The 12,072-nt window shown below is 35.8% G+C and overlaps 1 protein-coding gene across 2 annotated transcripts in view; it reads right to left on the reverse strand.

The window, feature by feature from the left end:
• Positions 1–585: 585 nt before the first annotated feature.
• Positions 586–12,072, reverse strand: part of MLIP (muscular LMNA interacting protein) — a 103,842-nt gene continuing 92,355 nt past the window's right edge. For both annotated transcript variants that reach the window (XM_053973566.1, XM_053973567.1), the window contains 3 exons: positions 10,496–10,552; positions 2,985–3,019; positions 586–880 (listed from right to left, as the gene is read on the reverse strand). In XM_053973566.1, the coding sequence (XP_053829541.1) occupies positions 2,993–3,019; positions 10,496–10,552 (84 nt within the window). In that variant the 3' untranslated portion in view covers positions 586–880; positions 2,985–2,992. The remainder of the gene's footprint in view (positions 881–2,984; positions 3,020–10,495; positions 10,553–12,072) is intronic.

Below are 12,072 nucleotides of genomic sequence, written 5' to 3' on the forward strand. Positions count from 1 at the left end.
ATGAGATAAAATGCTCCTGCACTCTGGGACAGAGCTGTGATGCAAAGGTCCTGAGCGTGTTGCTAGCATCACCTGAGGGGTGACTTGTGGTTCAAAGGACCAAGACACTGGGGAGAACTCATGCAAGCATAGACAACCAGCTTCCCTGCATTTTCATAATGCATTTTGAAAGCAACATCTTTAAGATCCAGGTCTGTACAACATCATGTGGAAGCAGCACAAAATCAAAAACCCAGCAGCATAAACTGGAAAGTGGTGTTTCTTCCTGGTGTGCCAGGAGTGACGACAGTAATTCTGCCTGCACTCAGCAACTGGCAGGGTCAAAGGGGCTATGAATATTGCATGGCAGGGGAAAATCACTGTGCATGGTCACTGCTGACTGCTGTGGGTGCTGACACCAACGTGAATAATCCCTGGACTACTTCACAAAATACAAGTGTCTTTGTGGTGGCAAAATGTGACCAAATTTAAGCACACAGGAGCATTCCTTTCCCAGCAATGCTGGCATTTGTTCTCAGCTATTTGAAACCCATGGAGCAAGAATCACAAAAAAACACTTTGCAACAAAAATACAGCTTTATTTAATTTCAACATTTATATTATTTCTAAAGAAAATGTGCTGTGTTATATTGGGCATCTCTTAAATCAGCAAGCACTTCAAGAAATGGCATATTCATGTGTGTATTTCTGGGGTTAATTATGCTAGTACATAAGATTATTTCTTGAAAGAATATTTGATTGTTATTACTGCTTTGCAACTAGCATACCTGAAGCAATATTTTTTTAAATGACGCTTTAAATAAGACTGGTGCTGTGGATTCTTTCTAAATATAGAAACAGGCTTCAAAATTCAGTTTTAGCTCTTGATCCTAATTTGAGGCTGCAAAAGAAGGATTTTTGCATGAACGCAATTTGTCAAAAATACAGATTAGTAAGATGCATAACACACACTGAGATCACTTAGTTTTCCTAATTTATACAACCTGGTGATCTGGCTAACAAATAGAATTCATAGTTTCACAGAAAAAAAAAAAAAAAAACCCAACCTAAAAGATATATTCAGCCACCTCCTTTGTCCTATAGTTGTGGGAGAAGATGAAAGCTGGCAGATCAGATTTATCTTGTGAGAAACTTGCCTGTCTTTGCAGCAGCCTGAGGCAAACTGCTTTTAGGACTTAAATTTTCACAAAGCTGTAACTGTTCAAATTCAAACTAAATCTCTCTCCCTGAAATTTAGACGCATTTCTTTTTCTCCTACTCATAGGAAAGATGGAAAAGTGACAAATATCCCTTTAAAATAGTCAATTATGAAGAGAGAAACTGCTGTGCCTCTACTCTGTCCTTATTTCTTATCTTCTGTGTGAAGACACTGAAGCCTTTACATCTTTTCTAAATCTCCCATTTGTTTCCCACATCCTGTGCCACTGATTTTGCACTAATAGTGAAAAAAAGCAATTATCTTAATCATATTATAAGCATTCCTTTCAACATCCCTGAAAGCATTACCTATTCTACCTAGACTCAGTTTTTCCTCCCCTATAATCCTCAGGTTCTCACCTGCAATATCATTGACATTCTTTTTCTGTCTGAACCCTTCATATTTCTTTGTAATTTTTTTTCAATCAATTGTATCTCATTTATTTCAAGCCATTCTTTTAATGTAAGTGATTTTTTCTGAATTAAAATCCTGGCTTCCATGCTGCTTGCAAATCCTCCCAAGTGGGCATTATCTGTAAATTGGGTAATCCTATTGTCCATGTCATTGAGAAAGTAATTAATAGCAAAGTTTTATAGTGCTAAAACTATAAGACAGCATTCTGGAAGTCACTGAGATGTTCTCCCACTCAGGCAGCAAATAACTCTTCTCAGAGTCCTGCTTTCCAATCAAGTACCGATCTAGCTTATGTGAATTTAATTTAGTCCATATCTGCTTTGCTTGCTTAGGGATGTCATGTGAGACTACATTGAAGATACACTGTATAAAACACATCCTTGTATCTGCTTTGCTGTCACAGAAGGAAATGAGATCAACTTGATAGGATTTGTTTCTGACGTGTCCCTGTGCAAATAATCTTATCTTCTTACCATTCTCTAGATGCCCACAAATGTGTTGTTTAATACTTTGTTCCAGTGTCTTGGAAATGCTGTTAGGACTGAATTTTCTGTGATTCTTTAGATTTTCCTTTCCTCTTTTGCTTAGATAGAACATTGTGTTTACTATTCTCCAGTTTTCTGGGAACTTGCTCATCCTGCTAATCACTAGTGTTTGAGAAACTGCTTAGGTTAAGTATTTTAAGGGTAAATTTCATTAGGCTGTTCCATCCTGAATACTCCTATTTACCTCAGTATTCCTTCAGGTGTTATTTGCCATTTCTCTTATTCTTAATAATAATGGAAATAAACTTCTAGTCATAATTAATCTTTTTTGGTTTGTTTTTTGGGTTTTTTTGTGAAGATTGAAACAAGGAAGGAAGAAAAAAAGGCATTGAAGCTTTCAGCCTTTTCACTATCACCTATTTGCTGGCTTTTCTTGCTAAGTACTACATTAACTCAGCTCTCGAGCGTGGTGAATTATTTGCAATGTGGTATTGTTTAACTCTTGCAAGCCATTCATTTAAAAGCAGTATGTGGTTATGTGCTCAAATATTAAAAAATTCATCTTATTTCCCTGACATCGTTTCACAATCTAATTCCAGAATATACCTCAATTTCTTCCAACCATTTGATTGAATTCCACTTAAAATTAATTCTATTGTGATTTTATTCTGTCATGCTAAGAACTGGAATTATTCTGCATTGGTAATTATTCATAGAAAATCATTCACCAAATATAGCCATCTTATTATCCAAACACTGAATTGTGTACCTAAAGCATCCTATCATCTTTTCAACTAAAATGATAAAAGTTTGATAAAGTGACACCAAAGTAGTTACATATCCAAATTTTGACTGTAATCATATTTTTAAAAAGTAGTAATACTCACCATCATATCTAAACAGAACCTCTTTCATTGGAAACCTATAGAAAAATGAAAATAAAAAGCGAGAACAAAGTGAAGAGAAAAATAAAAACTGCAGATGTTATGCAGGAATAGTAGTAAAAACTGGTGAAAAATTCCATACAGCACTTCTTTGGTTTTTTTAATCACTGGTTTGCTGTACTCTTAATTTACAGCTCTGCTTACTGAACCAAGAATGATTTTTCATGCATTGACATTCTTGAGGAATTTTTCTGCCCACAGCAAATTTCAACAGACAAGCATCACCTCGATTAATCATACACCAGATTCACATTGGTTTTCCACTTCCCACTTGTTTTTGAACCTTATTCTTGGAGGACAGAGCATGTGGCCACCCTTGCATTCATGTGACACAGATGTTGCTTGCCTCCCCTTAGCAAGGACTTTGCCAGTCTTCTGTAATAGCCTGGCACCCAAACCAAGGAGTAGGATAGGCTACAGGGTGAACCAATGCAGCCTGTCCCTATCTGGGACAGTGGTCTAAAAAGATAGTACTCAACAGATCAAAATCTCTGCTCCAGGTGGTATTTCAGAGCATGCTAGGGTGATGTCTCCATCAGAGATCTGAAAAGCCTACATGTCCTGGAAGTCTGTGGATGTTCCTAATTTGGAGGATGAAAGAGACTGATATGCCAGGGGTACGACTCCCATTCTGGGGGACTTTGCCAAACTGGAGGAATGGGCTAGCAGAAGATCCATGAACAAAGGCACATACAAGATCTTCCATGGGGCAGGGGACAAGGAGGGATGGAAGGAGGAAATTAATAACCCGTGCAAATGGCATAGGACACTGACTGACTGACTGACTGACTGACTGACTGACAGACTGGGAAGCAGCTCTGTTGAGAGGGTCATGAGGTCTGACACCACACAGAATATGCATCAGTCCAGCCTTGTGATGAAGGATAACCTCACGTACAGTTGCATTAATTAGAGCATAGCCAGCAGGTTGAAGGAAGTTATTCCGCTCTGTGAGGCTGCATCTGGAACGTAATTGCCATTACTGAGCCCTCATGATAAAAATAGTTTTTGCTTTGTCAAGCAAGTAGAGGAAACCAATGGACAAGTATCAGGATGTTTACAAGTGTTCGTTGAGTTCTGGGAAAGTTGTGTGACAGATGAGGGGTGGCTACAGATAGCACTTGTTTCACCTAAAGAGTAGACTAAGTGGTATCTATTTTCCCTTTCCAGACATTTAAGAAAGGTTTAATGACAGCTCAGATTTGCATGGTGAGAAAAAAACAAGACAGTAAGTGGGGAAATTTCAATTAGCCAAAAGGAAAAATATTTTATATCATAAGAGTGGTCAAACACTATAGCTAATTTTAATCTGATTCTATGATACTAATTACTTATGCATTACTTAAGTATTGAATAATTTAAGAAAAAAACCTCCTTTAGCCTACAACTATGTTCTGACTGGCTATTCATGGCAAGTTCTTTTCCTCTAAAAGTATTTCTCAGAACTCCTGCCATTCTTTGAAGGTGACCAATAACAACAGCTATTTCTTAATGCCAGGCAGAATTAGATTCAAACTGCAGTTTGAATCACATACTGATATTTCAAACTTTATCATTCTTATATTACTACCCTTTCAGACTTTTAAATGTAAACTTATAAAAAAATTATTTACAGTAATTATTTTTATGCAATCACCATACAAATAAAATTCTATAAATGCATATAATGCTTTCTTCTTGTTACAGCATGGTGGTCTAATATGCCCTTTCAAGTCAATAGGCTATAACTGGAAGTTTTTACTTAAAACAAAAAGATATAATTGAAGCTGACTAAAATATTGCCCAAATACCTGTTGCAATATAAATTTACTGTTGAACATATAAAATCTTAAAGAAAATTAAAAAATAAAGCACTGTTCACATAGAAAGTAACTAGAAAGATTGTCTGCTGATAATTGAAGTTTTTATTTGAGAATTTAGAAGTGTGCATTGTTTGGACTTGCCTTTTTATTTATAAATATCAGAAGGCAACAGTTTACTGTTCCAGTGGCCTATTCAGTTCAGAGGTTAAAGAATTTGTCACCGCTAACACCTGAAAATCCTACTCCTTCAGTAAAAACAGTAGTTATTCCTACATTTAATGTTCATTTTCAGGGTCATTACATTTTCAGCTAAATGAACTGCTGTAAGTCTATGGAGAGAGCTTAGGGTTGCACTCCTTGGCTTGGTCAAAATAAACTAAGGGCGGTAAGACCCCTACTCCAGAGAGGAATGGGCAGCAATGTTCTGCCATACCAGTCTACACCAGCTCTCCACTGTCTGGGGAACAAGGCTGCAAACTTGTGCAAGATTGAAAGGAAAAAGTGAATAGTGCTTCTGTGATGTGACACATGAAGAGCCCATGCTTCTGTCTTCCAGGAAAGCACAAGGAGCAACACTGTCTTTTTTCCCCAACACTTCTGGAAAGATCTCAGTGCCAAATAGAAAAAGTAGGTACTTGCATAAATTTGACCTTTGAGTGGGAGTGCTTCCAGTGGAGTTCCCTCTACTTCCATTAGGCCCTTGCTTTGACACGCTTGAATCTTCTTTACAAGTTGAAAAGGTATTGAGCAGTATGTAAGAGCTGAATCATTACAGAATAATTCAGGGTCCAGTGAGGAGGGTGTTTAACTGGAAGAATATTGCTTTGCTGTGATAATGCCATGTAGGTTGGAACTTTTGTTTAGAGTAAAACCCTTTACATAAATTCTGTAGTACAAGGACATTTTCATAAAATGGGTACATTTTCCTCTTATATACAGAATCTATCAATGATTAATACTATTGTTGACTTCTGAGCAGGAACACTCCTTAAGTAAATAAAGACTAAGAGCAATGTATAACAGAACTTTGGACCATATTGACATTTTCATAGAATTTCAAATTTCAAGAACTTTTGTTACTTTGCACAAAAGATAGTTGGTAAAATCCTGTTGCCATTGAAATCAATAGAATCAGCTTTCTCTCATGGGGTCTTTTTATAAATGTTGACTTTAGAAATACTATTGAATTCTCAAGTAACTATTGCAAATCTTTCATGAACAAACAAAAACATAAAACATGAGTAACTACTTACTCAACTGCAGCAAAAGATTACATGGACCTGAAGTAATTGTATTGGTAACTGTAATTAGTCATTTCTTAGTAATTGTAATTGTAGACTTGGGATTTTATAAATCATAGATGAATAAGGGTAATGAGGACATACTTTTAGGCCCTGCACACAATGGTTTTTTTCAGATTATACAGGTACATATGCCCAACAGTCTCTCTAAAGGTTCTGACTCAGTAAAATTCTGAGAATGATTATAACACCATTCACACATCATAGCCTGGGCAAACACTAGCTTTACTTGGAAGGAAGACAGTAGGTATCAGGAATTATTGGCATATTGCTTGGTTATCTTTCAAAGAGTATCCTTCAGACCTCCTCCATTTAAAATGCACTGGTTGAAGAGGAGGATTTCACAAGGAGGAGAGTATCACTTATTTATTTTCTTACTTTCACAGGGAAGTTACAGGTCTTACTTGGTACATGCCATAACAGAATGATGCTAAAATTACATGAATGCTATTCTTCTGAATACAAAGATACCTCCATTTTGTTTGTTCATTTGTTTTGTTTTTTTTTTGTTTGTTTGTTTGTTTGTTTTTATTATTATTATTTCCAGTGAATACTTTGCTTTGAGGAAAACAATACAAATTACTATGGAGAAACTAGCAGCACATTTCCCTCATTTCCTCTCTCACTCCTTCCTAGAGGTGTTTGCATTTCACAATGGGAAATTTGGGGTTGGGTTTTTTTGGAATTGCACAAATCACACTTACTTTCTCATTCTGAGGGAGGAACATTGCAGGAAAAGTTAAGTATGGGCCTATATATAATTTTAGATAAAGAGGGCAGATGATAATTTAGATAATATAGAAGAATGATCTAAGGGTCTTATGATAGCAGTAAGAGTAATATTGGGCTTATAACTTGGCAGATTTTTTCCTAATCAGTTCATCATCCAAACAGAATTCACTGATTAAAAAAAAAATTAATTAGTTGAGGATTTGTGGCTTATGAAACTTATAAGGTGGAAATTCAGCATAAACTGTTCCTAGAGTAAAGATAGGTTCCCAAATAAAAAGGAACAACACAGGTGCCTGAAAATGTTGTGATTTTAAAAATCATCAACCAAAACCTACCTTGCTTTTTTTAATGCACTAGAAAGGGAAAGCATTATAACATACAATTCTGAAAACCCGACCACATAAAGAGAAAATGGTGAATATGTGTTAGTTTTTCAGAGAAAGCTTGACAACAGCTTATCTCCAAGAAGCCACTACCCTCAGGTCAGCTAAGAAGGCTGTCCCAAATAACTTGAGCTGGTCCTAGTTCTGTGTTGCTCTCCTGTCTGTCTCCAAGACAGTATAAATGTTGATCTCCTCTGGGTATTAGTGCTGTATACTTCCATTTCCAGAAACAGATCTCAAGGGAAACAGATGCCTTTGTTCAGTCCTTCTTGACTGAGAATGAAAAAAGGGGGTTATCTCCAGATGCATTTGTGTCTTCTCTGACACCCATTAAACATACAAAGAGGTTGCTCAGCCTTCACATGGCCAGCATGATGTGCCCTGCTCACCTCCTCCTGCTAAAAATGAGATTAAAAATGTGGGAAAATAGTAGATCATTTGCTCTGTACAAGTGAATTGAACAGTTCTATGAAAAATGTTTTCTTTGATTTGTAATAGAGAAAACAGTAAATGTGTCATCTCTTGATGTTACTTCCTGAGCAGCTTGTGGTGAGCCTGACACAATTCTTCCTGATATTTCTACATGGACTGGAGTCCAGGGAACCAGCACAAATAGTGAGCTTGCTCAGCTGTACAAAATGATATCTGACAATTTTTTTTCAACTTTAAAGCTAATTATTTGTCTCTACCTAACTTTATTGTAAGTCATCCAATAAAACATTAATCAAAGGAAATACAAAGTGTACTGATAACAGCACTCATAAATCTTCTTCTTTCCCATCGATTGTCTTTGGTCCTTATAAATGCAACCACAGTTTCATCAGATATAGTTTTCTATGGGCCATGGTACAAATTCTCCCATTGTTGTACTACGTTTAAGCTTTTTTTAAAAAATGCAGCTAGAAATTCTGTTCAAAATGCTTGTTTAAAATATAAGGGAACTTTTAGAAGACAGTTTTAATATATTTTACCTGCCTTGGAACAGACCAAGTTGGCCTCTAACCAAAGGAATTTTGCACTTTTTTTGTATCTGCCTTTACTATGTCAGTACAAGATCCTTCACTTTCTGAATTGATCTTAATAATGCATTAGTTAAATTATGTGTCTTGTCTCAGAGAATTCTCTTTGAAAATATCTGTCTTTACATTAGATTTGCAAAATTATTCATTAATGTGCAAATTTTAAAGCAGAAGGATGAGACACAAAGATCTAGCTGTTTGCTTCCCTCTATTTTCAAATACAGGAAAATCATCTGCATCATCAGAGGCTGCAAATATATACACACACACTTACACAAATACACATGTATGTGTATATATACCTGTTTTAGAGTTCCTGGTGTACTGAAAATCTGCTTAATCTTAAAAACAAATTTATCCTCAGAACTATGTAGTCCCTCTCACTGCCTTCTAATGATACACCATTACTTCAATAATATTCCCAAAACTTTACTGCTGAGATGGAAAAAAAACAACCTATCTGAGAAGATCTGAAAGGTATTCTTGGTCTAACTTCACTTTGTGAGGGCATTTAGGGTTTTCTTTGAATAGTTCCATAGCACACACTGTAACACCTGCTTTTGAGAGAATCAAGAAGTGGCTCCTGGGAGGCAGAGGAAAGGGGATTGATGGTGTAGAAACAAGCAGAAATGTCAAAGGCAAGGAACAAAGGAGGAGATTTGGAGAGCTGTGATGGAGATTCAAATAAAAAGAGATATGAAGTAGCTCCAAGTCCCTGACACCCTGTGCAGAGAGGCCAGGAATGCACATGGGAACAAGAGGCTACGGTCATGCCTGTGTACTCCTGGTGCAGAATTGCAGTCTGTTGATCCACCCAACCACTAAGATATCAACCTCTTTTCATTTTTTTCCTTTTTCCCCCCTTATTTTTTTTTTCAAGTGGAAACTGAGATAAACTGTGAGGATATAGATATGTTGTCAACAAACTCAGAATTCAGGCAAATTTTCCACTTCCAAAATGTGAAGAGCTTGACCCCAAAACTCCCACAGTATTTTCAAAACAGTATTTTATTGAGCATTTTACTCATTTGGTAAAAATGACTGGCAAACGTCCATTTCATTTATTTAAATTATCATGTGGCTGCTTTCAGACAAAGTAGAATCTAATTTTAAAATAATAAATTAAAAACAAACTGTTTATAAATATGAAATTATCATTCCTATCTGTATTTTTACACTCATTAAAAAACTAGTGAAATAATTGTGAGAATGCACCTGGTAAAAGAGGTCTTGGTAGTAAAAAATTCATTCTTGTGTCATAAACATTCTCATACTGCTATTATTGGTACTAAATTATGCTTTCATAGGTGAATTTCTAAAATAGTATTGAAAATATCCTATAATGAACAATGTCCTATTACATTCCAAAGCCAGATTAACGAGTGTGATAGTTATTTGAATTACATATGTTTATTCCAGCACTGAGGCTATAATTCATCTTCATGCTCATGATTTTTTTGGAAAAAAGGATTTTCCAGTGCCAGCTGAACCTTTTTAATTTTCTATATGCTCTGTCTCAAGAGAAAATTGATAATGACTAATAGATTGCATCTTCTCTCACTGAATGAATTGTCTAGGGTGGTAACCACTATGGTCTTACAGTTTAGACACATAAATGTAGTAGGGAATTGGCAACTGAATTTAGAATTCAAGAAAGTTTTTTATCCTTCTTCAAAGTAAAAAAAAAAAAAAAAAAACAAAAAAAAAACCAAAAAAACTAGCACTGAATTTTGATACTGGGCAAACTTTAATTACATTTTATGTTTTCTTGACTGTCTTTTATGAAATTCTTCATAATTATCCTAAGTGCTTCTGGTAGCTGTTGTAGTACCTGGTATTTAAAACAGAAGCTATATCAGTGACTGAAAATTGTGTTATTTAAATATGGCTGCATAATTTAACAAACTGCATAATTTAACAAACAGCATAATTTAACCATTCCCACTAGCACATTTTAGGAACCTGAAGCATAAATTTTACTGTTATTTCAGATTCACATAAGCAGCACACTTGGCAAAACAACTCTGGTTTTTGTTTTTTTGGTTTTTTTTTACATTGATCATTAAGAAAAATTAATGTTTACGCAGCCTCTTCACTGGAAAAAAAGCAGGTTTGGAAGCTCAGCACATTTTTACTGATCAACCTTATATGGGCTATGTAAATAGAAGATAAAACTAGCATGCAAATGCTTTAACTCATTAAATGTTAACTGATTACCTCCTTGGAGATGAGCATCTCATTTTCTGGAATAGGCACCATGGAAAGACTGGACTGCTGAGCCAAGATGTCACAGGTTGGACAGAGCATGAGGTTAAACACAGGAAAAAGAAATCCATTATCAGTTCAATTTCTATATAAAATATCACAAAAATTTAAAATTAAAGCCAATACCCTCAGACATACTAAGGATAACAAGGCAGTGAAATCTGTGTTCAGCAGACTCTTACTACTCCTTGTCTGTATTAAAATCTGTTTCAAGGTATGGCCTGTTTTCTGTTATATTATAGTCCCATAATTAAAAGGGCGGAGAAGGGATAAATTCCTTTTGAATTTCAAAGAGGCATCTCAAGCAAAAATCACAGCAAAAGTGCCTACTTTATGATATGTTTAGTATGAGATAATGCACTTAAAGTTATTTAAAACTAGAACCATACCAACTTCAATGAGAATTTAATTAGAATGCAGGTAAATCAGCTGGAGTTCATAAAGGCAGTGTTAAGATCATAAGCTTGTGACATTTTCTTATAGAGTGAAACAGAGACATCATGTTTAAAGAAAAGGTTGCTGAAAGTTTTGAGATGTGGGTGCTTAAGAATTCTCTAAAAGATTGGATACAAAAAGAATTCTCCAAAAGATTTGATACACTACTATTTTCAGTGTATCAAAGGCATTAATTTATTTTGGCATTTAGATCCAATAGTAAATCATCAAATTATGTGTTGCTTAAAAATATTGCTCTTCTAAGAAAATTGATTTTTACACTGCTTTTTGAGAAGCAAAACTGATCTGCTAAACTGGCCGTGTGCACAAAGAAATATACTGAAGTGGAATATACTCTAATTTTCTGCAATCACTTTATGGATGTGTTATATATTTCTCTCTTCCTTTGTAAATTTGCCCTGATTTCTTTCCAGAGAAGAAGGAATCTACTTTAGCAACAACAGAAGGTTTGAACCGTTTAACTTTTTTCATGATTATTATTCCCAAAAATGAAAAAGGAAGGGAACAACTTTAGGCAACAAGTTTATTTATTCAGTAGATTTGTATAAAAGAATAAATTTAGGTAAAAGAATGGTAAGGAAGGGGTAAGGTGCCTAGATCCTCTCAGTGGCAACATCCCTCCTTCTGACACTCATGTGGCTCCCAGTGTCAATCAGGCCAAGGCATCCCCCAGACCTTACACCACCCTCTGCTGCCGCACACACAGGAGGTGTTTGATGGTCTGCGTGCAACACAAGTTCTGCTTCCAAACCCAGCATCCCATGATTACCAAGCCTAGGCAATCCTTGATGATACACAGGTACAAAGTTCTAGAAACACCTGGGGCATCTTGGCAAGTGTATTCCATTGAAAGAAATCCTAAAGATGAGATATTCATTGCCTCATCAGAATATGGCACATCTGTATCCCAGGCAAAGTACGAAAGGTCAGCCACAAAGAGAAGAAGGAACGTATTGTTCATGTTCTGTTCACTTTCTGATGTACAGCTAAGCCCTCTGAGAAGAATTCTCCACTGCTCACAAGAAAGAAAAGTTCCCTAGTCAGGCAGTGAACTGAGAATGGAACAGGTTTTT

This window comes from Vidua macroura, chromosome 3, assembly GCF_024509145.1.
Source record: "Vidua macroura isolate BioBank_ID:100142 chromosome 3, ASM2450914v1, whole genome shotgun sequence".
NCBI classification, from domain to species: domain Eukaryota; kingdom Metazoa; phylum Chordata; class Aves; order Passeriformes; family Viduidae; genus Vidua; species Vidua macroura.